Source organism: Gymnoscopelus braueri (assembly GCF_963280865.1).
Source record: "Gymnoscopelus braueri genome assembly, chromosome: 1".
NCBI lineage: Eukaryota > Metazoa > Chordata > Actinopteri > Myctophiformes > Myctophidae > Gymnoscopelus > Gymnoscopelus braueri.
The window spans coordinates 48,476,673-48,500,064 of NC_137603.1; the positions used below are offsets into that span (position 1 = coordinate 48,476,673).

The 23,392-nt window shown below is 39.8% G+C and overlaps 3 protein-coding genes across 3 annotated transcripts in view; 2 read left to right on the top strand and 1 right to left on the bottom strand.

The window, feature by feature from the left end:
• The window catches only part of LOC308092139 (uncharacterized protein), a 99,093-nt gene that overhangs the window by 64,447 nt on the left and 11,254 nt on the right, over positions 1–23,392 (top strand). The gene's annotated exons all lie outside the window — the stretch shown is intronic.
• Positions 8,753–14,962, bottom strand: LOC308081710 (G2/mitotic-specific cyclin-B2-like; the record flags this gene model as incomplete). The annotated part of the gene is made up of 9 exons (XM_080423328.1): positions 8,753–8,872; positions 9,448–9,558; positions 9,703–9,843; positions 10,311–10,556; positions 10,685–10,843; positions 11,107–11,307; positions 12,220–12,363; positions 12,539–12,655; positions 14,882–14,962. 9 exons carry the CDS (start codon positions 14,960–14,962, stop codon positions 8,753–8,755), a joined length of 1,320 nt encoding a protein of 439 aa, XP_080279454.1.
• Positions 16,694–18,362, top strand: LOC308092156 (ubiquitin carboxyl-terminal hydrolase isozyme L1-like). The gene is made up of 4 exons (XM_080438009.1): positions 16,694–16,804; positions 17,180–17,227; positions 17,426–17,495; positions 18,256–18,362. Exons 1-4 carry the CDS (start codon positions 16,706–16,708, stop codon positions 18,273–18,275), a joined length of 237 nt encoding a protein of 78 aa, XP_080294135.1. The 5' UTR covers positions 16,694–16,705; the 3' UTR covers positions 18,276–18,362.

A 23,392-nucleotide genomic window follows, 5' to 3' on the forward strand; every position in this document is an offset into this window, starting at 1 on the left:
ACTATATAGCACACATTGTCACACAGAGCACACCCACAACTTGCCAACAAAGCATTATTTGCTTGCGTGTGTGTCTGTGACATCTACACATGCTCAGTGAGTCCTCTTTTCGATGCATGTTCGATACAAGCTCGCCCAAGCCCTTAATGTGATGTTACTTAGCACTGGAATTTTGTTATATTAATATTTCTACTGTTTTCTGAACTTTTATTGAGATCAGACAAACATCACTGCCTGTGAACATGTGTGAATTTGTCTGTTGTGCCTTTTGTGTGTATGTTAATACTACTTAGTTTGTGCATTTGGAATAGTTTTCGTAGTTTGAGAATCTGGATTTAGAGGAGTGCCTTCAGTGGCAACTGATGATTGAAAATGGATGAGAAGAATGGGTTTTATTGGTAGAGGCCCTTGTTCAGTGAGAGGGAAGAGACTTGCCTGTGTCTTTTTTAAATGCCAGTCGCTGCTGTGTGAAGTCATGCATCTCAAAAAAGACAGAGGTAGTCTTCATAAGATGGAAAGTTCTGAATTCAGATGCTTGTGGGCACCTTAACATGATACTGCCGGTGTTACAATCCTTTGCCTTTCCCCATGTTGTGTTTTTTGAAAGAATGTTTAATTTGTAATGACTCTTGTTAATTTGCACTTTTTATTTGGGTGAGGTTTCAGTCCATGTATAGAAACTGTAAAGCTGTCATTTACACTGTTGGTGGGCAAAGGTCTAGAAGCCTGTTAAAAAAAAGAAGTGTCCATTTGAAAGAATTGTAGTTTTTGGGGGGATGACACTAGCCTGGTATCCAGCCTGCTTCGCTACGTTCGGCGGACTTTTTTTTCTCTCTTCGCTTCTCAGTCTGGAAAGCACCCTATTGACTCATTTTGCAGAACTACACTGGAACTACATATGTTACGTTAGGCAACGTCGTTGCTGATTGGATGTTGTTCAAACGAATGACGAATCACAACGATCACACTGTTTTTTTTTGTCCCGCCCCGCACCACAGACCAATCAGAAACCACGGTTCGATTCCATCCGTATGCCATGTCCCGCCTCCCTTGGAGATGGGGTGCTTTCCAGACTGAGAAGCGAAGAGAGAAAAAAAAGTCCGCCGAACGTAGCGAAGCAGGCTGGATCCCAGGCTAGGATGACACTAGGCTTTGTTCCAAACCTTTTGTCTTTTTGGAAGCTTCCCAATCTGTTCTATTGACACTGCAGCTGTGTTCCAGTCAATAAAAAGCAACCTTTAACCTGACCCACCTGTCCCAAGTTTTTGTTCTGTCTGTTAAGTGAGAAAATATGTCTGCTTCCTTGTCACAGCTAATCAATGGCCTGTATGTTTTGAAGTGTGTCAAAGTATCAGTAGGCAGTGAGTAGGATAAAAACTAAGCAATCGAACTCAAACCCCTTATCAAGGAGCCTCCAGGCTTGACTGAATCCTTAGTTTGACTTGGGAGGTTTTGAAGCTGCGGCGCTTCAGCACCATGGACAGCGGCTGATCCAGAGCTCAAAGCAGCACTGGATGTGACAACACAATACAATGTCCAATAGACTTACATGTTAGTTTACAGCTGTATTTTTTAAGGCAAAGTAAAAAAAAAAGCCCTTAGCCACAAACGGACACTCTGTGTTTTAATTTTCATATGTCATTTTGTGTGTTAAATCACTGAACCGCACCGGCTCAGTCTTGGTCATCTGCATTTGTGCCCTTCTTCAGTATTCCTGTGATACCCACCCCTATTCTTGACTTTCCCGGTTCTGTGTAATGACACTATTCGGTTTAAGATGTTTTATGGGGTTAAATCGTTTTTTTTACTGGCACTCCTTAAAATGTTTATTTCCTCCACCATGTCTTAGCTTGTTTAGTTTTCATCTCTGTGTTCCACAGAGGTAAAATACACAACTCACACTCACTATCCAAGTGTAATTTATCTTTAATAGCACATCAACGGCCTCAAACTCACTTAAGCCAAACATGGTTAAGGAAAGTAAGGTTGAGTCATATCAGCGACCTGGTTTTGAACAAACCGCCTCCAAAGCAGCACTTGTCGACTCAAAATAAAAAATGTGTGTGTCGATATGCCCAAATGTGATGACTGACATCAGTTCTCTATAAATGAAAAAAGTATTTGAAAAAACACGTCCCCCTCGCGTATTAGGATGGCAGGGTGAGTCACCAGAACCAAGGACGGGTGTTTTTGATGAATCTAACATGTTAGAAATGGAGTTTGAAGCTATAATGGGTTTGTATAGGAAGGGGGCGTGTCTGATAAAAGGCATATTGAATATCTAAATACTGAATCAAGCAACTTAAAAACGGTCTGGGGGGTTCACAAAAGCCTGAGTAGACGATAAAATGACCCAAGTTTTTTTTAAAGTGAAATATCCCTTTAAACCGAATATTTAAGAACATAACTTCTAATGGCAGCTCAGGCGTTCAGTTTGGCATTTTTATTATTTTATATATTTGACACTTTTGGCACCTAAATACAAACACATGCACACATTTAGCAAATTGCCTGAGACGGAGGGAAAGAGACACTAGACAGATGCACAGGAAGGAACACACTTTTCTACAATTCAGTCATAAGTCTACAATCATCACAAGTCACAACTAAGAGATGTCCTTCAGGTTCCAGTGGAGTGGAGATTGAAGCTTTTTGCAGAACAACATGGGCAAAGATTCCATGTCCTGGACCTGGAACAGGGCTCAGGAGTCAAGTTGTCCTACACCTACAATCTACATGTTGTAATCACATACATTAGGTAGCAAGGTTATTAAGAGTTGATAGATTTATCAGTGACAATAATGTTTTGTCTGCAAGTGTTGCTTTGGAGGCTCTTTGTTCAAAACCAGATCGCTGATATGACTCTGAACCATGTTTGGCTTAACTGAGTTTGTCTGATGGTGTGAACTTTTACAAACAATAACTTAACATGTCAAAGAGGAGATCCGAGCACTCAAAAAAGTGGAAGGGATATGGAGTTAAAATGCCAACATGTTTCGACCAGTTACGGTCTTCAACAGGGCGAGAACTGAAGACCATAAATGGTCTCAACTTTTTAAAGTGCTCGGATCTCCTTATTTTTAACAACACATTGAATGCCAAAAACGGTCCGGACCGTTTTTGAGGGTCCAAACGAGAAGTGCCGAAAACGGTCCGGACCGTTTTTGACCCAATTCTATTTTTATACATGTGGGCCACGTGGGGCGCTAAAACGAAACTTTGACATCACCCAAGCAGTTTCTGAGAAGAAGAGGCTGGATGAGGCTCCATGTCAAAAATCCTTCCGGTCGGCGTTTTCAATGTTATCTCCTTGATTAAAAGCTTAATATCTCCATTTCTTTTTAATGTGGTGGAAACGAGCCGTTTTCGATCGGCGATCACGCTGCAATGGAGGGTCGCGTTGGAAATATTATTGTTCCAGGCGTTAGTCGGGACCCTCCGCCGTCTCGCACGCACGCTTTGTTTACATGCATTTCCGCGTCGGGGCTTCTCACAGCACGAAATGTATAACGCAAGTGGATGGAAGAAATGCTGGCACTCAACGTATAATATTTTAATAAACCTCTGGCACCCAATGTGTTAAGCCTGCATTCCTCCTGATCCTAGAAGCACCTTCAGCATGCTTTTTTAGACAATTTATCTCCTTTGTGCACACGGTTGGATTCTGTTTTTTCTCAACTTAACATGTCACTTAATGAATCTAAATAATATTGAGGCAATTTATGTACTCTGTATTTGCAGTGGAAGTTGTACCAGGGCGCCATTGCAGCAGTAACATTTAGTGACCCCTTTATGATGGAATTTACCAGTGATGCATTTTACCACAGAACAGCTAGTTGTGTTTAGTACCCCATGTCATCACCAGCTGCTAAATGTTTCCCTCATACTTACAGCATACAGATTCTAGACCCACGCAAGATGAAGAATCTTTTGAATAGAGGAGTCATCATTGTACAAAAAAAAATTTGCAGTGAAAAGCAAGTGTCAAAATTGATGATTTCTGTTCAGGATTTGTTGAAGCAATGTTCAGGAGAAATGAAAAAATATAGAGGCATGATCTACTGATGATGATGTCACCTCTGATTATTCAAAAGAAAACACTCTTTCTGATCATTAAGTGAGATTTGAAGAACAGGAATTAGATACAAATATTAAGCTTTTAACTAACATCAACATGTACAGTAGCACTGATTTCTGCACTGTTTGTTACGATAATAGTGCAGCAATAGTTCTTGTAACACCAAGGAGGTGTATTTTGGACACCAGGTGGCAGTGTACTACCACTACACATGGGGTTGCCCACATAAGAAAATGTTTACATTTAGGAATGAGTTTGGTGTTGCAAAGATAAAGGAACTGTATTGATTCCAAGTCACTGAATGCGGTCATTAAGACAGTGAACACGCAGTCTGGTGTCTTGCCTTCAAACTTTGCACTAAAACCAATGGGGTTTCTTGCAGATTATGGCAGATATTCTATACCAGTGTATATCAACCCTGGCTTTTTTTTTTTTTTTTTTAACAATAATAATAATCAGGCATGCAAACAGCCCCGAGGTGAAAAGGGTGACAAAATGCTGTTTTTTTTCGGGTCAGGTGTCACACTATTGCCCTATTTGGATTCAAAACGGCTAGTGGAAGCTGAAAAGCTACAAGTTTGCATGTCTGAATAATGCAAAAACAAAAACATATACCGTATATATATATATATATATATATATATATATATATATATCGTATATCTAGGTGTGCCCTGGGATTTTTTGGCTATGCCAGGTGTGCCTTGGCACAAAAAAGGTTGATAGACACTGTTCTGTACCACTGATTCTTAAACCTTTTTCCATTTCAAGGACCTCCAGTTTGATATGCATTAGAATCAGAATCAGAATCAGTTTTATTGTCACATCACAGGTTTACAAGGTAAAAGAGTGGGTGAAATTCTTTTTTGTACATCGTTCCCATCGCAACGTTAGTTTCCATAGAAAGAAGAGGGGGGGGGGAGAAGAAGAGGGTGCGGGGTAAGTGGGAAGGAGATCAAAACAAGAGAGCAACAGAAGGCCAGACAAGTTATCTACATATTTACAAATTACCTGAGATAATAAAAACAAAAAAAAAACTAAACTAAGGTGCCTGAGCATAGCAGCAATGTATTGTATACTGTGCATGTTATACTTATACTGTGCATGATAGACAATGGACGTTAAGGTGCTTAGAGGAAAAGGAGCACAATAAAAAAGACCAAAAAAAAGTCAGTGCGTTATACAAGGGATTAAGGTGCAAAAGGTCAGTGCGTGTCCACCTAGAGTGGACTGACCCTAGTATAATCCGCAAGTAGCTCCATGAGAGAGTGCAACAAAAGTCATTTGTACCTGGTGTAGTCCACAGGTGTGTCCGAGGGGGGGCTAAAGTCCAAGTCATTGTCCCTGGTATAATCCACAGGTGTGTTCAGGAAGAGCCAGAAAAGAAAAGGCTGCTGAACAAGGCCTATGCCTCATCCAGGCTTATTCCCCATTCAGCATTCTGACAGCAGCCGGATTGAAACTACACCAATACCTGGTGGTGGAACTCTTGATACTGCGGTAGAGCCCCTTGCCCGGTCGCGGTCGTTGTAGGGGGTTGAACAGTCTGTGCTCATTAGGTCATTAGGTCATTAGGTCATTAGCTCATTAGGCCACAGACCCCCATTGATACAATTTGTCATCTCTGGGACCCAGTCTATACTTTCCATTTATGCATTTGGTAAGGGTTCATTTATTGGACCCCTGGTGGGCTCAGAACCCAACGTTGAGAACCAGTGTAGCCTACTACTATACAGCACGGTGGTATAGACAGTATACCACATATATGGTTCCCCACTGTGTCTATTCCACAGCTTTTCACACTTTTTGTGCCCAACACCAACAGACAAGTCAAAGTCTCAAGGCACACCTGTATTCATAGCGAAAATAGCCGATCTACAAGCTCAGCATGGCACAATATGAGCTCGTTTTTTGTCGGGAAAAAATATATAGCTTATAGAGCATATCTCTGCTGTTCGGCCGGAACCAGCTAAATCCAAAATGGTAATTGTTCAGGAAATGAAAAACAAAATATCAATTTTTCAGAAAATGAAGAAAACCTTATATTTTTAAAACAAAGCAATACTGCCTCATCAAACTTGGTATTGTGACTTTATATATTATCAGATACTTGCATGTGTCATTATATTATCAACACTTTACCCAAATCCAGTGCAAGTGGAGTTAGGAGGTTTTGTCCATCATTGATAAGAACAGCTGGCAATGGATCTCAAAGCTCACAACACATCACAACGCATTGTGAGCTTGGAGATCAGCTATTTATGGTGAGCGCCATCCTCATATACTATAGATCAAGCTAAATTCTGTACTTAAACAACTTTTATTTTAACATGCATTGTAAACAACCATGGATCTAACTGTTACCACTGTTGTTCTTCTACAGTTGAGTGCAACAAACAATTCTGCATCAATACTCAATCATCTATTTAACAAAAGCGATCATGGCACACCAACAATAAATAAATGGCATATAAATACAAAATACATTCATGAAAAATAGAATCTGTAGCCTATCAAATCTGTAGCCTACTGCACTAACAATAACAACCACAGTTGAATTTACCTATCATATACCTATCAACATTTTATTATCACACTGTTGTGTGTTGTGTGTTGTGTGTTGCGTGTGTGTGGTGGGTGTTTCTTAGTGCTTTAGATTGTCATAAAAGCTGTGAAAGTCTTTTGGCATGATCTCCTTGAGCTCTTGGAGATGAAACAAACTCCTGCACACACTCATTCTCTGTCCATTAACATTTAAAAAGAAAACACGAGCAGATGACCTTTGTGAAGACACCCTTCTCCTCTTTACTGGGGTGACATCTATCAAACCTTGCACATACATTCTCTTCTCTTCCCAGTTTATGTTCTCCCAAAAGCATTGAAAAATCTTCTCCCTGTCTGCCTCATACAGAGCAGAGCTTCTCGAGAGCCTGAGAGGAGGGGGGAGTTGTTTGTTTTTGACGGACAGTTTGAGGGTCCAATGGAGTTAGGAGTTTTCGTCAGAGGCGCTTTTTAATACTTTTCATATGTTATTATTTAAAAAAAAATTACACAGATGTAGAGGGGGTTCAATAGCGTTGATTTATGAAAAAAAAAACAAAAAACTGAAAATGGAGTTAGCTGGTCCCGGCTGGACACTGACGATATAAAGAAATGCCTTAATAAGGACGCCAGGTTGAAAGTGGTTAAAATATTCTTAGTGGGTATATAATTTGCCTCTGTGTTGGGAAATGGGTGTGCACAAAATACTTTTGTATATTTAAAAAAATGGTATAGTTGTACATTATACTGTATATTTGAAATAATGCGTGTCCGTCAAACAATCCCAATAGGAACCACTTGTCTATTCAATTAATTTCTTAGACAAAATGAAAAAGTACATGGTAAACCGGGTGGAGGTTTCATGGGCGTGAGAATTACACCTAGTGCCATAACTTTCTTTTAATTCAACATAATAAACATTACCATACTACTGAAAGGAGATTAGAACTCCAATTCAAGAGTCAGACCAACAATTCTTATGGTTCAAACTGATAGATTTATTATATTAATGATATTTACATAATTCATAGATATTTACATGGATACACACACACACACACACACACACACACACACACACACACACACACACACACACACACACACACACACACACACACACACACACACACACACACACACACACACACACACACACACACACATTAATCCCTGGCTCCTAAACATACTGTACATACACAACAGTCAACAGCATTACTGAATCCCTTGCAAGGAAAGCCCGTAGACATGACTGGCATATCCTGCACAACACCACCACAACAGTGTTGCCTCTAGATAGGCTCAAGTCCAGCCACCCGTACAGCAAGGCGGTACAAGAGCTGCTCAGGTCCATCCCTGAGGACCTGTCTACAGAGGCATGGCTGGCGGCAGCCTGGAAGCAGGAGTGGGAGTTGGCCGGGCCCACATGCATCCACCGTTACATCCAGGACCCGGGAGGCGGCATTAAAGGAGAGGAACTGCCACGCCGGCAATGGACCCTGCTGAACCGCCTGCGAACCGGGGTCGGATGCTTCAAAACATCCATGAGGAAGTGGGGCCTGGCGGACGGAGCAGCATGCGAGTGTGGGGAGCCGGAGCAGACCGCTGAGCACATAATCACAGTCTGTCCCCTGTATAAACCACCCTCGGAGGCCGGCCTCTTCGATGTGGGACCTGAGACGAGGGCGTGGCTGTACACTACTGAACTGGAAATCTGATGATGACACACGAAAGAAGAAGAAGAAGCATTACTGAATAGTACGTTAGTGTCAAAGACTGTTAGCTGAATTCTAGAATGAAAAAAAAGGAAAGAAGAAAGCAATAATAATAACTAATATGCATATATACATATACACACACATGTAAATACCTACATACGCACAGACAAAAAATAAATAAATAATAAAACTGTTAGAGATTATTGATTTATATACATGCCTTTTGTTATTGTTCATTTATGAACACTCAGAGTGATAGAAGTCCACTGACTAGTCGTTGACTAAGTTAAGCCAAGCAGAACGCTCTCTGTGTCAACAAACTATAATAGGACACTGACACAATAGATAGAATACCTGGAGCTAAATAGACTCATTACAACATAATGCCATAAGACCTACGGCAGCAATGACACAATCATGCAGAAGAAACTGACCACAGCAGGGGAGCAGCCAAGTTCTTCACTATGGAGGACTGCAGCTCGGAGAGTTCAGTGACATTCAGCAGCTTGCACTCAGAAAACTTTGTCTTGACAGCCTAGTGGAGAGGGAAAACTAGCATTAGTATTAATCTATTTAAACATCCCCATCTCACTCCATTATATTATACTACATTATACTAACCCTAACCCTAGTGGAGCGGGAACATTTATATTAGTACTTCACTATTCATCTATGCAAACATCCCTATTATTCCTTTATTATAGTATACTCCATTATACTATACTACAATTTACAATTAAGGCATTTAGCAGACGCTCTTTATCCAGAGCAACTTACAGTAAGCATTAGCAATTAAGCCAGGTAAACACACTGTACAACACATCACATGCAGAGAGACAGTGTAGTGTCTTAGTAATCTAGGATCATAGGAAAACTAAGAAATTAGCATCAGTCTAAATAATATAGTATCAAAACGTAAATAATCTGTACATTGAAACTATAGGATGCCAGATAAACACATGAACCTAGCATCTGTCTAAATAACATGCTAACCTATATTTATCCTAACGCCAACCCTAGTGGAGAGGGAATCTTAGCATTAGTATTCATCTATTCAAACATCCACATCTTACTCCATCAACTTCCAAATGCCTTCGTTTGCCAACTCACCTGGAACTCTGTTTTCCCCTCATTGACAACAACGACATTCTTTGCCATGTGCTGCATTATGGGCTTCAGTTGAGCCTCGTCATACCTGGTGTAATGCTGCTCTGTAGGAGTCTGCAACACATGAAAAACAATCGTTAGGATCATCATATGTGGTGCAATACTGCTCTGTAGGAAGAAAAAAAAACTAGAATCAAAGACAAAATGTCAAGCTAGTCATTTGTACTAATAAGCCAACATTGATTCTATTGAACTCACCCATGGCAGGCCACCCTGCAGCAGCTGAGAGAGGCACAGTGAAGCAGCAGCAATCTCAGAGGGCCGGTAGTGAACCATGTCGTAGTCAAGGAGTGTCAACTCCATGAGATACATGGCCAGCATGTGTCTCTCCACAGTACACTAGAACAAACAAACAACACTATTAAAAAGCATGCTTGCATAATAAATTCAAAATACCCTTCTACATGCTTTATTTTAACCATCATTTGACCAGTCACCACCTATGTTCATTTAGACTACGTTCACACTGTCAGCCCAAATCTGATAATTGTCCGAACCAGATTGGAAATCAGAGTTGTTTTATCAAGTCTGAACAGCATAAAACCTCATGGAAATCTAATTTTCTAAATGTGTGTTTCAGTCTGAAACTGCGAACGACCAAGGCACTTGCCGGAAATAGACGATCCACAAGTTTACATGTCAAATTGTGACATGTAGATCTGCTATTTTCTACACAAATCCAAACTAACCACTTGCAAATAACAGTGTTGACAGCTTGCCTGCAGTCTGGACAAAGCCTTGGTGCAGAGGGTCAAGTCTGATCACTACACCTTGTATGTTAGTGAACCATGTGAACAGTGACTCACGCTTGCAGCCTTGGATGCTCTCCTGAGGAAGTGCACGGGCAGCGGGAAGCCCAGCTCGTAGTTGAGGTACCTCAGCATTACACGCTCCATCTGTTTAATCTGAGTGGTTGTGAAGGCGTTGTCTGTGATGTCGGCAAAGTCCTGGATCCCTGGGGCACCTATTTGTCTCATCTCCTCGTACTTTGAGGCCACCAGCATGGCAGTGACACCAACAAGCTGGAGCTTCTTTGGTGAAACTGACCGAACCTGTAATACATCACAACAGCTCATTAAAAAAAGAAAAGGAAAAGAAAATAAAGAAAGACAAGAGCAGATCAAATGGCAAATGGATCAAATGGCTCAAAGATCAAAACTAATTTGTAAGTTGCCCTTACTTGCAGAAAACGATCCAAGATGGCAACTGTGAGATAGAGTGTCTCCTGCCGCAGCTGGAAACTTAAATGAACCTGGATCAGCCAGTCGATTAGCTTAGCTCGCATGTGTGCCGTTATGTCGTAGCCCTTCAAGAACCCGGGTCGCACAGCCTGCTTTACCTGTACAAACAAAAGACTTCATTACATTGCTGCAAGACGCCAGGTCACATCTAAGCCTGTCACAATTATTACATAATGTTTACATGGCCTAAAAGCCAAATAGAAATTAAATTTTTATGTTCCAATGTTCAATTGAAAAACATAATTAAATCGTTAATCGGAATTATTTGTATGACAATGAATCGTCAAGTAAAAAGTGATGATTGTATGACAACCCTAGTCACATCATGTAGTAAAGAAAACATGCCTCTGGCATCACATACCTCTAGATCCATTAGATGTGCATATATGTCTTTGACATATTCAGAACATAGGTGGGACATCTGTGAGTCTCCTGCATCAATGTCCTCTACTGTGAGGAGCGGGTCAGGGAAGGCCTCCTTCATGGAAACATCTGCAGCTTGTTCTGGACCAGCGGAGGGAGACACTTGAGGAGGTGCCTGAACTCTGGCAACTCCAGTCCTCTGAGAAGGAGAAAAGAATAAAAAATAAATTCAAAACACATTCTTCTTTGAAGTTAAACTGTAGGTAATGTGTTTCTTGTACATAGTTTAAATCACTGGTTCTGAACATCGGGTCCAGAGACCACCAGGGGTCCAAATGGACCCTTACAGGTCTGTAACTCTGAGTGTATATCGTCACTGTCGGGTAGAAACATTGTATGTCCATAACTGTTACTTTTGAGGAAATGGAAAAAAGAAACAATTCCAATGGCTCCAATGTAGTTATTATTTAGTCACAAGCTCTTGTTAATACCTGTCATTGGTTCAATATTTATAAAACCCCACACACACTTAACCCATTTAGACTTGGAAAGCCTATACATTGTTATACCTTTCAATCTGGGAAAGCATCTGTCATTTTAGATGTTTCCATGTACTGTATAGCAACTGACAAAATGATTTTAGTTTTCGTTTTTTTAAATAAAGAAGAGTTTTTTTTCAGAAGGTTAGCATTTAGAGGCCGTTTATAAAATAAATCTGCCTCAGGGCTAAATAGGTTTGGCCATCTTCAAAAACGTGTTGTGACTAGTCGAGTAACTACTTTTGCATGATACGACAACGTAGAGCATTCATTCATTTATATAAAAACATAAAGTTGAAATATGGAGATAGAATGTTTCCACCCGACAGCGATGATATGAAATGCTACAGTGCAGACTAGCAAAAACTTACTCGGGATTCCAGGATGGACGCTCTCCACACCTTCCTGTCCCCCATCAGGAGCTCTGCAGTGTTGTTAGCTCTGCTGTCACGTTGCAGTGTGTCTACATAGGTGGTGCACCTCTCTCCCCTCCTAGCTGTGCCTTGTGTACGTTTGTTGGTCATCAGTTTTAGGTGCCTGCCACAGTGCCCAGCCACCGTTCTCTCCCTGACCTTGTCTGCGACTCTTGGGAGGCCTCTGCAGAGGTCCACATTTCTGATGTGGTCCACGTTCACCCATGGTACATCAGGGATCCTCTGTAGGATTCTTGTGTAGACACCATCATCCAGGGCCTTGTCCTGTTGTACCGTCTTGAACTGAGAGTGTACAAAGGGAACCTTACATTAGAGGTATACAAATTAAATGTAAACAACGTAATTGTTTAAATTAACAGTCAGTTTAAATTAACAAAAGGATTTCAGTGTAGGGATCTGAAAAAAATTGGGGGACTGTGAAATTGTAAAGGTTGAGAATAAGGGGTTTAAATATTACCTTGGTGTTAGAAGCCTTGTTGGCAAAGTTGGAAAGGTCTCCAAGAGCAGCTCTCTTTGGAGCACTGTTGGTCTTCCCCATGTATGCAGGGTTCTGCACGTTCATCCACTGTTGAAACTAACATTCAAAAACAGAAACAAAAACAGTTACAAAGAGCAACGTTAAAAATGCACTTGAGGTTTAAAAGATTCACCAAAAACCAATACTGGATCAAATACAAAAAAACTAAAAAATAAAAATAAAAAAAAACTAAAAAAAAAATTTTTTTAATTTTTTTTTTTTTTTTTGAACTGAAAAACGGGAGGAATTGTTCCCTGACGTGACGTGGGCACAGGGACCAAATCAGTTTGGCGGTTTGGCCTGTTTTTAGACCAATTTACAGAAAACCCCAGATTTGCTGTGAAAGCCTGAGTGTTCAAACTGGGGTATTTTTGAGGATAGAAGAGAGGTAGGGGAGACCAAAAACACACAAAAAATAAGAAAAAGTTAAAATTCATTTCAGGTTCAAAACACACTTCACCAACGTTCACAACATTCAAAATTTCACTCAACAACCAACGTTTAAAAGCCGTTAAACCAGCAAACATCACCACAGCTGACAAGTTAACGCGTCCGTTATAAGCTTGGAAGATCAGTTCGGCGAGCGACACCAACACCATAACGTCAACGTTTAGCCTAACGTGAGAATAACAAGCTTAACTCTAGTTTTTTTTCCATAATTATTTTACTCACCATAACGCTGAACTCCACCGAAGATAAGATAAAACCGTTCAATTCTGAATTCAGTTAAAAAGCAACGATCAAATCAAACTATACTTTACGTTGAGAAGGTTCAAAACACACTTCACCAACATTCAAAACATTCAAAATTCACTCAACAACCAACGTTTAAAAGCCGTTAAACCAGCAAACATCACCACAGCTGACAAGTTAACGCGTCCGTTATAAGCTTGGAAGATCAGTTCGGCGAGCGACACCAACACCATAACGTCAACGTTTAGCCTAACGTGAGAATAACAAGCTTAACTCTAGTTTTTTTTCCATAATTATTTTACTCACCATAACGCTGAACTCCACCGAAGATAAGATAAAACCGTTCAATTCTGAATTTAGTTAAAAAGCAACGATCAAATCAAACTATACTTTACGTTGAGAAGGTTCAAAACACACTTCACCAACATTCAAAACATTCAAAATTCACTCAACAACCAACGTTTAAAAGCCGTTAAACCAGCAAACATCACCACAGCTGACAAGTTAACGCGTCCGTTATAAGCTTGGAAGATCAGTTCGGCGAGCGACACCAACACCATAACGTCAACGTTTAGCCTAACGTGAGAATAACAAGCTTAACTCTAGTTTTTTTTCCATAATTATTTTACTCACCATAACGCTGAACTCCACCGAAGATAAGATAAAACCGTTCAATTCTGAATTTAGTTAAAAAGCAACGATCAAATCAAACTATACTTTACGTTGAGAAGGTTCAAAACACACTTCACCAACATTCAAAACATTCAAAATTCACTCAACAACCAACGTTTAAAAGCCGTTAAACCAGCAAACATCACCACAGCTGACAAGTTAACGCGTCCGTTATAAGCTTGGAAGATCAGTTCGGCGAGCGACACCAACACCATAACGTCAACGTTTAGCCTAACGTGAGAATAACAAGCTTAACTCTAGTTTTTTTTCCATAATTATTTTACTCACCATAACGCTGAACTCCACCGAAGATAAGATAAAACCGTTCAATTCTGAATTTAGTTAAAAAGCAACGATCAAACTATACTTTACGTTGAGAAGGTTCAAAACACACTTCACCAACGTTCAAAACATTCAAAATGCTCTCAACAACCAACGTTTTAAAGCCGTTGAACCAGCAAACATGAGCAAACAGCAACCAAAACAGCACAGACACAACCAAATAACGTCAAATAAGCCAGAAACACCACAAAACAAAAGACTGAAACTCAATGCACGTCGCTTGTCGACCAGCAGAGAACAGATCTTCAAGCTGACAAAGCGTCGGTTATAAGCTTGGAAGATCAGTTCGTCGAGCGACACCAACACCATAACGTTAACGTTTAGCCTAGTAAAGGGAGAATAACAAGCTTAACTCTAGGTATTACTATTTTTCATAATTACTGTACTCACCATAATGCTAAACTCCACCGAAGATACTATAAAACCGTTCAATTCTGAAAGCAACTGTCAATAAACAGTGATGTCTGTAGTCTAGTCTTCAGTTATCTACCGCAGGCAGTAGTGAGTCAGAAGTCCTCTGTTGTTGAAGCATCAAACACTGACTGAAGCACACTCTCAGCTGCTACCTAGCTCAACGTCCACAGACAGCACGTGACTCCTCTGATTGGCCGGCTGCCCGCCGAATGCACGCCGCTCATTGGTTGAAGGGATGCACATTGCGTCATTCGAAGGTGCGTGCCTTTGCGTGTGGGAAAATAGCCGATCTACAAGCTCACAAAGCGCCATGTCAGAGTCACGTCGTGAGCTTGTAGATCAGCTACTTTCCCGCACACAGCGAAATCGTGGCATTTTAGAGGTTTTAACTTTATTTAACAGAAGTTATACACACATACAGTAGGTTTAAACTTCAAAAATAAAATACAAAAGAATGTATGTTATATTACATTTACCTATATATTTTATTTGCGTACAAACGAGTTTTTGTCAACTTTATGATTAAGAAATATATAATTAAAAATATAAATGATATAATGATAACTGCGGCCTCAACTCTCGCGGGGGAAACGCTTCGCATCTCGCGAGGTTTGGTTTGTAAACAAAGTCACCACGCTGTTCCCTGACTCACAGACACACCCACAGCAAGCAGCCTACACTAACTTTAGTGTCTTTAGTCAAGTTTGTGGACTCGTGATTTTTGTGGAGACAAAACTTTACATCGTTTTCCTTTCGAGAATAAAGAGTTGTGGTTGTGGTTGATCGCTACAGACACCCTATGCTCCACGCCATTACAGACGCAAGGCAAGCGTACCAAACTTATGTGTGCAGTGGTCATTTTCTGAAGACTACAAGTATCTTCCAAAGAGACAGACGACTGTTGAAAAGTACAGCCGTACCGTCAGTTTTTCAAGACAGAGAGCATGATACTTCTGGATCAATAGCTTCTCAGGTAAGACATGTAGCCCTGAAACATGACAGTCATGACGAAACTTCAACCTGGTTTTTGCTCTTTCTCCGTTTACGGCCCGTACATCTACATAAACGTTCAGATTTCAAATATAAAGTGCTTACCTCATGGCCATGGATGTTGCAATTCACTTCGGGTGGGTATAAGTAACCGTATCTTCCGTATTGTTCAATAAAAAAAACATTTTAATCCGATCGGTGGCCATTTTCTCATAGAGTTATAGTGTATTAGAGTGCAATACACCTTCCAACTGATAAGGTCGCGCAGTTGAAAGCATATTAAAAAAATTACCATCGATCGGATTAAAATGCTTTTTATTGAACAATACGGAAGATGCGAGTACTTTTGAGGGCCCGAGTAGAATTGTAACATCCGTGGCCATGAGGTAAGCACTTCATATTTGAAATCTGAACGTTTATGTAGATGTACGGGTCGTAAATGGAGAACGTGCAAACACCAGGTTGAAGTTCAGCCATGACGCTCGTGACGGACGAGCGTCGTGTGATCCATGGCTAGCTAACATGCTAATAGTAGCATATAGTTTGTAGTAAATAAATTAACCGTAGTTCCAGTTGACATTTGTCATTATATTGTACTCAGATATGATCTTTGTTCATTTGAGCTGGTTCAAGGAGACAAGGACCCCATTAAAGATTTGTTTTAAAAAAATATTCCTAATTTGTCAAATGTTTAAGATATTTTTGAAAAAGACCGATCTACAAGCTTCTACAAGCTCACAACTGTTGTGAGCTTGTTCATCTGCTATTTTCAAACAGCCAACCATATAGAGTTAAAGCGGTTAAACAGATTTTTATATATTAAATAATTTCACCCCCTTGAACACCCATCGAAGACCCTTGGGGGTCCCCAGACCCCACTTTGAGAACCACTGCAATACAGTACAGTTTGTCCTAATGTATAACCCATCCTCTGTTTATTTCAGGAAATCTCTGGTTCTGAAAACACAAAAACATGTTCCTACTTTGGCCTCGATTATGAGTCCTGCAGAAAAAGACATTCCTTCATCAATGGCACGTCCATGTCAATCCATATCTGGGACATACTACGGTGTCAGCAAAGCTCACCAAGAGAAGGTATTTTTGAATTATATGCTGGCAATATAGATGCACTCCATTTTATTTTAAATGTCTCTTTTATTGAAGTATATCTCCATATGATGTGTTCTAAGATGTATGTATGCATCAACTAGCCTGGAGATGTCGACAAATGAAAGGGAGGTTGAGGGGCCTGAATCCATGTTAGATCATGTATGTATTATTATGTATGTATTATTAGTAAAGACCCTGGGGGACCCCTCTCCAAAGTATATAGGGTTTAAGTGGTTAAATAACATGGAAATCACTGCCCATGTTATTACTATTAACTGAAATATTCTTAAAACCCTCAAATTTTGTGCAATGAAAGACAATATCCTCAGTTTAACACAATTATTTTCTTTCTCCTCCAAGGCCATCCGGGAGGCTCATGATGAGGCGGCTGCACAGGGCCAGTGTAGGGTAAGTCCTCTAACAGCTGTTTGGCTCAATTTAGATTTTCATACATGTTTGAAAATATATTATGTTCACAATACTTTTGGTCAGTTTTTGTCTGTTGACACATATGCTAATGGTTTTGAGCTTCTCATTACTGATATGAAAAATGCAATATACATACATTATGTACAAATCCAAGTCTTCAATGTTTCACTTTCTCAGCCGGAACCCGATAAAGTCAACTTCCACTTCATCACCTTCATCAACATGAAAGATCAGCTCTATGAACTGGGTGAGTGTGTGTGTGTCAGTATTTATACACGCCCTTGTACATCCATTTGCTACAGTAGTTTTTCAATGGCAAAAAGTAAGTAATCTAAAAAGTATATATAGATTTTGTTTTCTTAGTTTACTAAGGTGAACCCTAGTATCCCTATTCTAGGCGGAACATTTGCAGATTGATTGAATAATTTATGAAGTCAGAAATATAAACAGCACGTGGTGCAGTAAGACATTAAGGCTAAAAAGATAACACAAAAAAGTCAAGGGGACTTGTTCCCATTGTGGTCCTATGTATTCAATTAATCAACATAGCATAAGAAATGTACACTAATACATGTCATCAACAAACACATATGTGCAAAGGGAAAAACGGCGGCAGTGAATGATGACTCCTTCTATGGGAATTTACATATACCTCCCCTTGTGGTCTCCTGATGTTTTTTCTGGCCCGTTTTGAAAGAATCTTTTAATGGATTGTTGTGTCGGGGCATTCCACATTTTGGTGGCAGAGGAGTAGAATGAGAATTTCCCCATGTTTGTTCTAAATTTGGGTAGTGCCAGATCATGGTCGATGTTGCCATGCAATGCATTGTGAGCTTGTATACAGGCTGTTTTAGCTCATTTTGAAATAAAATAAAACTTGTGAAACATTCTACTAGATCCATGGGGTACCTCAGGCAATTAAGTATAATGCAGTTGAAAGGGTTTCTGAGGTACATTTTCTAAACATTAGATCATGATTGATTGTGTTGTATTGTGTTTTTCTCCAGATGAAAATGAAGACGTATAGCAAGTCCTGGAATCATCAGAGGATCTCTGCTGCTGGTGCTGGAGCCAAGACTGAGGCTTTCCAACCCTCAGTAAACCTTCCAAACATAGTCACAACCACAACCATATCAATCTAACATGTACAGTACTGGGGAAAATAAAAGAAAAAGTGTGAAAATAGCAGATATACAAGCTCACAATGTTGCGCATCACGACACGTTGTCAGCTTGTAGATCTGATACTTTTGAAACTTCTTTGGAACATTTAGAAAAGTTTGTCATGGAAAGACTAATTATTGTTACATGGTTAAAAAGATCTGTCTATATGTTTGTCTGGGGAAACTTATTCAGGGAAAACGGGTGATAAAAAGTGAGTTTTCTTATTCGCTACTTAGAAAGCCTAGATTTGTAAAGGAGTAACTGTAGGATTAGGAGGAGTAATTGAAGATGATTGACAGGCCTGTCTGCTATGTACATGATGTGAAGATTATTGACAGGTCTGTCCGGTATGTACAGGATATGAAGATCATTGACAGGTCTGTCAGGATATGGGACTAACATGCATTGTGTTATGTGGTCTGTACCATTTGAGTAAAGCTGGATGTTGCGAATTAACAACTTGTAGCTGCTACAAAATCTAAAGCTACAACTTGCTTCAACTGCAGCTACAAAGCTACAAAACAAGTGTTGTTTAAGCATTTCCATTAACCTTCTCTCTTCACACAATTCCTGCTTGTAATGGGGGGAAACTAATTCAATGTTTAATGACACATTGATGTAACATCACTTTTGTGTGTTTTTCTTTTTTGTGGAAACGTATAAACGATTGGAGAGCCAGTCAGATTGAAGAAGGTCCACTCGGTTTCACCGACGGAGGCGTGCCGCCTGAAGGGGACTTGAGCCATGGGAGGCTCAAGCCACCACACACACACACACACACACACACACACACACACACACACACACACACACACACACACACACCCTAAACAATCTCTATCCTTTTGGTTCTCCACACTGGTTAAAAATGAATTACTGGCTAACATGTATTTTAGACTACAGTGCAGTATGTGGGATGTCTGCATAACAAAAGTAGAAGTGGTCAAAAAGTAATCTTGGAACTCTGATTATTAGTCATGTCAAATTGTCAATAGTACCAGTACTCCAGATATTCTTTATTTTGAGCAAAAAGCATAATCGCAACAAATAGGGCAAAAATTTCTTTACTTCTTTTAAACAACATGATTATAATCAAACAAACTTTCATTTGAAGTGTCCCATATGACATGCTTTAAACTCCAAATATTCCACATTAAACTTGTTTGTATACACAAACATGTGTGTGTGTATATACAAGTATGCACATTATTGTTAGACTACACTATTGATAGTACAGTGAATGATTTCAATATCACTTGAGGTGTTTGTTTTTGCATGTCATGTCAGTAATGATGATTTACTCTGCATCTGCTCAACTAGACCTACTGTATCTGTACTACTGTATCAACATTAATATGAGCTCTACTGTACTGCATATGAAGCTTGTCATTGACATTTTATACATTTGTAAACTTGTGAAATGGGACATTCTGCATAATGAGTAGATTCTACTTTTGGTATTTTAACTACAGTTTGATACCTATTCTGTTGTGCTTTTACTCAAGTAAATTTTGAATTCCGGTCTTATACTTCATGGCCAATATAATTTGAAGGACAGTTTATTCCATCTGTTTTCATGTGTTTTCTTACTTATCTAACAGTCAAAATAGAATCTTCATGATTTATTTTCGTGCTCTACAACAAACAGCAGCACACATTAGCCTGAGATTCTTTGGTAATGAATCAATTTGTTTGTTATAAAGCAAGGTTAAATACATGATTATAATAGTTACCAAGGCTACGGTAACGTACAAGTTCCAGCAAAAGGAGTAAAGGAGTGTAAAACCCTACTCACCTTCAAAACTGCCCTAAAGATACACCTTCAGGAGGCTGCAATTCGAAAATGCCCCCTGTCTAAGGGTGCGTTCGGAAATACAGCACTGAGCGCACTGGCCAATACAAACTAATAGGCGAGTGCGCTCCGGTGTGCAATATCCGAACGCACCCTAAGTCTTAACGTACCCCCCTACCCCCCCCTTTTCTTTTTCTTCTTTTGTGCATTTTTTTCTCTCTTCATACCAGTAACCTGTAAGCTGATTGTATGACATTCTGTATAGTAGTGTGTATATCTGTCTGTCTCTTATATGTCATCATGATTTGTGTGCATGGGGATCTTATCTTAAACAAGCTTAGTGCTTAATGAGTCTCCCAGTTTAGTAGACCTTGTATTGTGAATTTTACTAGTTACTTTGTAGATGTTGATTATTATTACAAAACATACATTAACCACTTCAGCCCCATATATTTTGGCCATTTGAAAATAGCAGATCTACAAGCTCACAAATGCTTGTAGATCAGCTATTTTCAAAAGAGTTGTATACATTTGAAAACCTGTGAAACGGGACATTCTGCATAATGAGTACTTTCTACTTTTGGTACTTTAAGTAAATGTTGTACAACTTTTACTTGTAAGAGAGTATTTCTACATTGCAGTATTTGCTCCAAAATGTAAGAAAAACAAAAACAAAGATATAGCCTGCAAGGATACATGTATTCGTATTGAACCGTTTTAATAATGCAGTCCATGATCATAACACCAGAGGCAGCTCCACAAATCATGTTCAACCCAGATTTGGCTCAACTAAGGGTATGAACTCGTTCTCATGCTATTCATCAAAAATGTGGAATGCCCTACCAAAAGGAGTAAAGGAGTGTAAAACCCTACTCACTTTCAAAACTGCCCTAAAGATACACCTTCAGGAGGCTGCAATTCGAAAATGGCCCGTGTCTAAGTCTTAACCTACCCCCCCCCCCTCCTTCATTTTCCTCTTTTGTATATATATATATATATATATATTTATTTATTTTTTCTCTCGTCATACCAGTAACCTGAAAGCTGATTGTATGACATTCTGTATAGTAGTGTGTATATCTGCCTGCCTCTTATATTTCATCATGATTTGTGTGCATGGGGTTCTCATCTTAAACAAGCTTAGTGCTTAATGAGGGTTTCCAGTTTAGTAGACCTTGTATTGTGAATTTGTACTTCCATGTACTGTTATGTACTGTCATGTACTATTCTCATGTCTTTCTAAATAAACTACATCAATCAATCAATCAATCAATCAAACAAACAACTTCAGACGATGCGCTCTGTGCTCAACCTACTAACCTTCAATGGATAACCTTCAATGGATCTGCGATCAACTATGAAACCTAGACCAACCTGGAATTGCCAGCTCCTCCCCCTCGCTCCCCCCACACAGAGTAAACAAACAAAAAAAGTCACGCCGAAAGAGAAAACACGCTGAATTTAAACTGTTGCAATAATGGCTATTAAATGCCACACAGAGGGACCAGAAATAGAAGACCCTCCACTATCCAGCAGATTTGGCGTTTGGAGCCACTTTGGGTTTCCAGTTCATTATGACCCGGGGATGGCAAAAGAGTCGTGGATAAAAAAAAAGACTACGGTATGTTGCAACTCGCAAGTGTTTCACGACGATAAATTACGCCAGTGGAAATACTACAATGTCAACTAATTTACGCAGACATCACCCCGATGTGACAATATTGAAATACATGTTCTTTCATTCTTAGTTACCAAGGCTACCCTAACATACACTTCCAAGTTCCAGGGAACATATATCATAGCTGTTATTTTGAGACATTGCGAGGCATTTTGGTTTCCTCAACCATCTTTGGTTTCCAAACTATAAAATGTTTAAATCAAGCAGTGGTCATCTTGACAATTGTGTGTGTGTGTGTGTGTGTGTGTGTGTGTGTGTGTGTGTGTGTGTGTGTGTGTATCAGTATATCACATCACAATATAAGTAGGTCTACATGTTTGGCATTGTTATAGATCTAACCAAGTAGGCCTACTGTACAATTTTGAGGTATTTGTACTTTACTTGAGTATTTCCAATACTATTACTTCTACTCCACTACATCTCGGATGCAAATATTGTACTTTTACTCCACTGCATGTATTTGAAAACTTGAGTTACTTAGTTACTTTGTAGATTTTGATTATTATTACAAAACATACATTAACCACTTTTCAGCCATTTGAAAATAGCAGATCTACAAGCTCACAGTTGCTTGTAGATCAGCTATTTACGACATTCCCCCGGATGTGATTGAAAGAGGTCAACCCTCACTTCGTGTGTGTGTGTGTGTGTGTGTGTGTGTGTGTGTGTGTGTGTGTGTGTGTGTGTGTGTGTGTGTGTGTGTGTGTGTGTGTGTGTTGGGGGGGGGGGACTGGAGTAGAGAGCAGAGCAATAGCATAGACTTAACGAGTAGTAAGTAGCCTAAACCCCTATGGGAACGTATCCACGTGGAGCTGTTGCTCCGGGCTCCCGTCTGTAGAAGAATTTTGAGACTGGACACAAAAGATAAAGAGAGGTTGGACAGACAACAGATGCCAGGATGTAGTCCTGGTGAGCCGCTCGATGGACATGGAGACCTCCAGCTCAGAGACCTTGTGGTTCCATTGGTTTTAGCGTAGCGTAGAGACAGCACATTTCCAACACGGATAAAATAAGTAGGATTGGATCATCTTAGAGCCTACGAAGAACAGAACCCGATGCAGTTGTATAGTCTCTGGTAAGTCTAGTCTCTTAGTATAAATGTAGTGTCCTGGCTGTAGCCAGTAGATCTACATATATCTATGTAGATATATTATAACTATGGTTGTAGCCTAGCAGCTAAAGTATGTTTAGCCATGGTTCACATGACGCTCGACTGTCATGTTTCAGGGCTAAAGTATGTTCAGTCCACTCCACACTGTTCTTCTCATTTGTCAACCAATGGTTGTTTTGTTGCTTGGTGGTGCTGGCTGGGCACTTTTGGAAAGGAGCGCTGCTCTTTTGATCTGTGTCTATCAGACTGACAACAAAAATTGCTGTATGGTAAGCTTATCCTCTTTGTCTGTCTCAAGTCTTTATTTATTATCTTTTAATCCACCATTGTCATGTTATGAGTCATATAAGCTCATAAGTAACATCACGTTGTGACATGACAAGTTTTGATTGCCGAGATC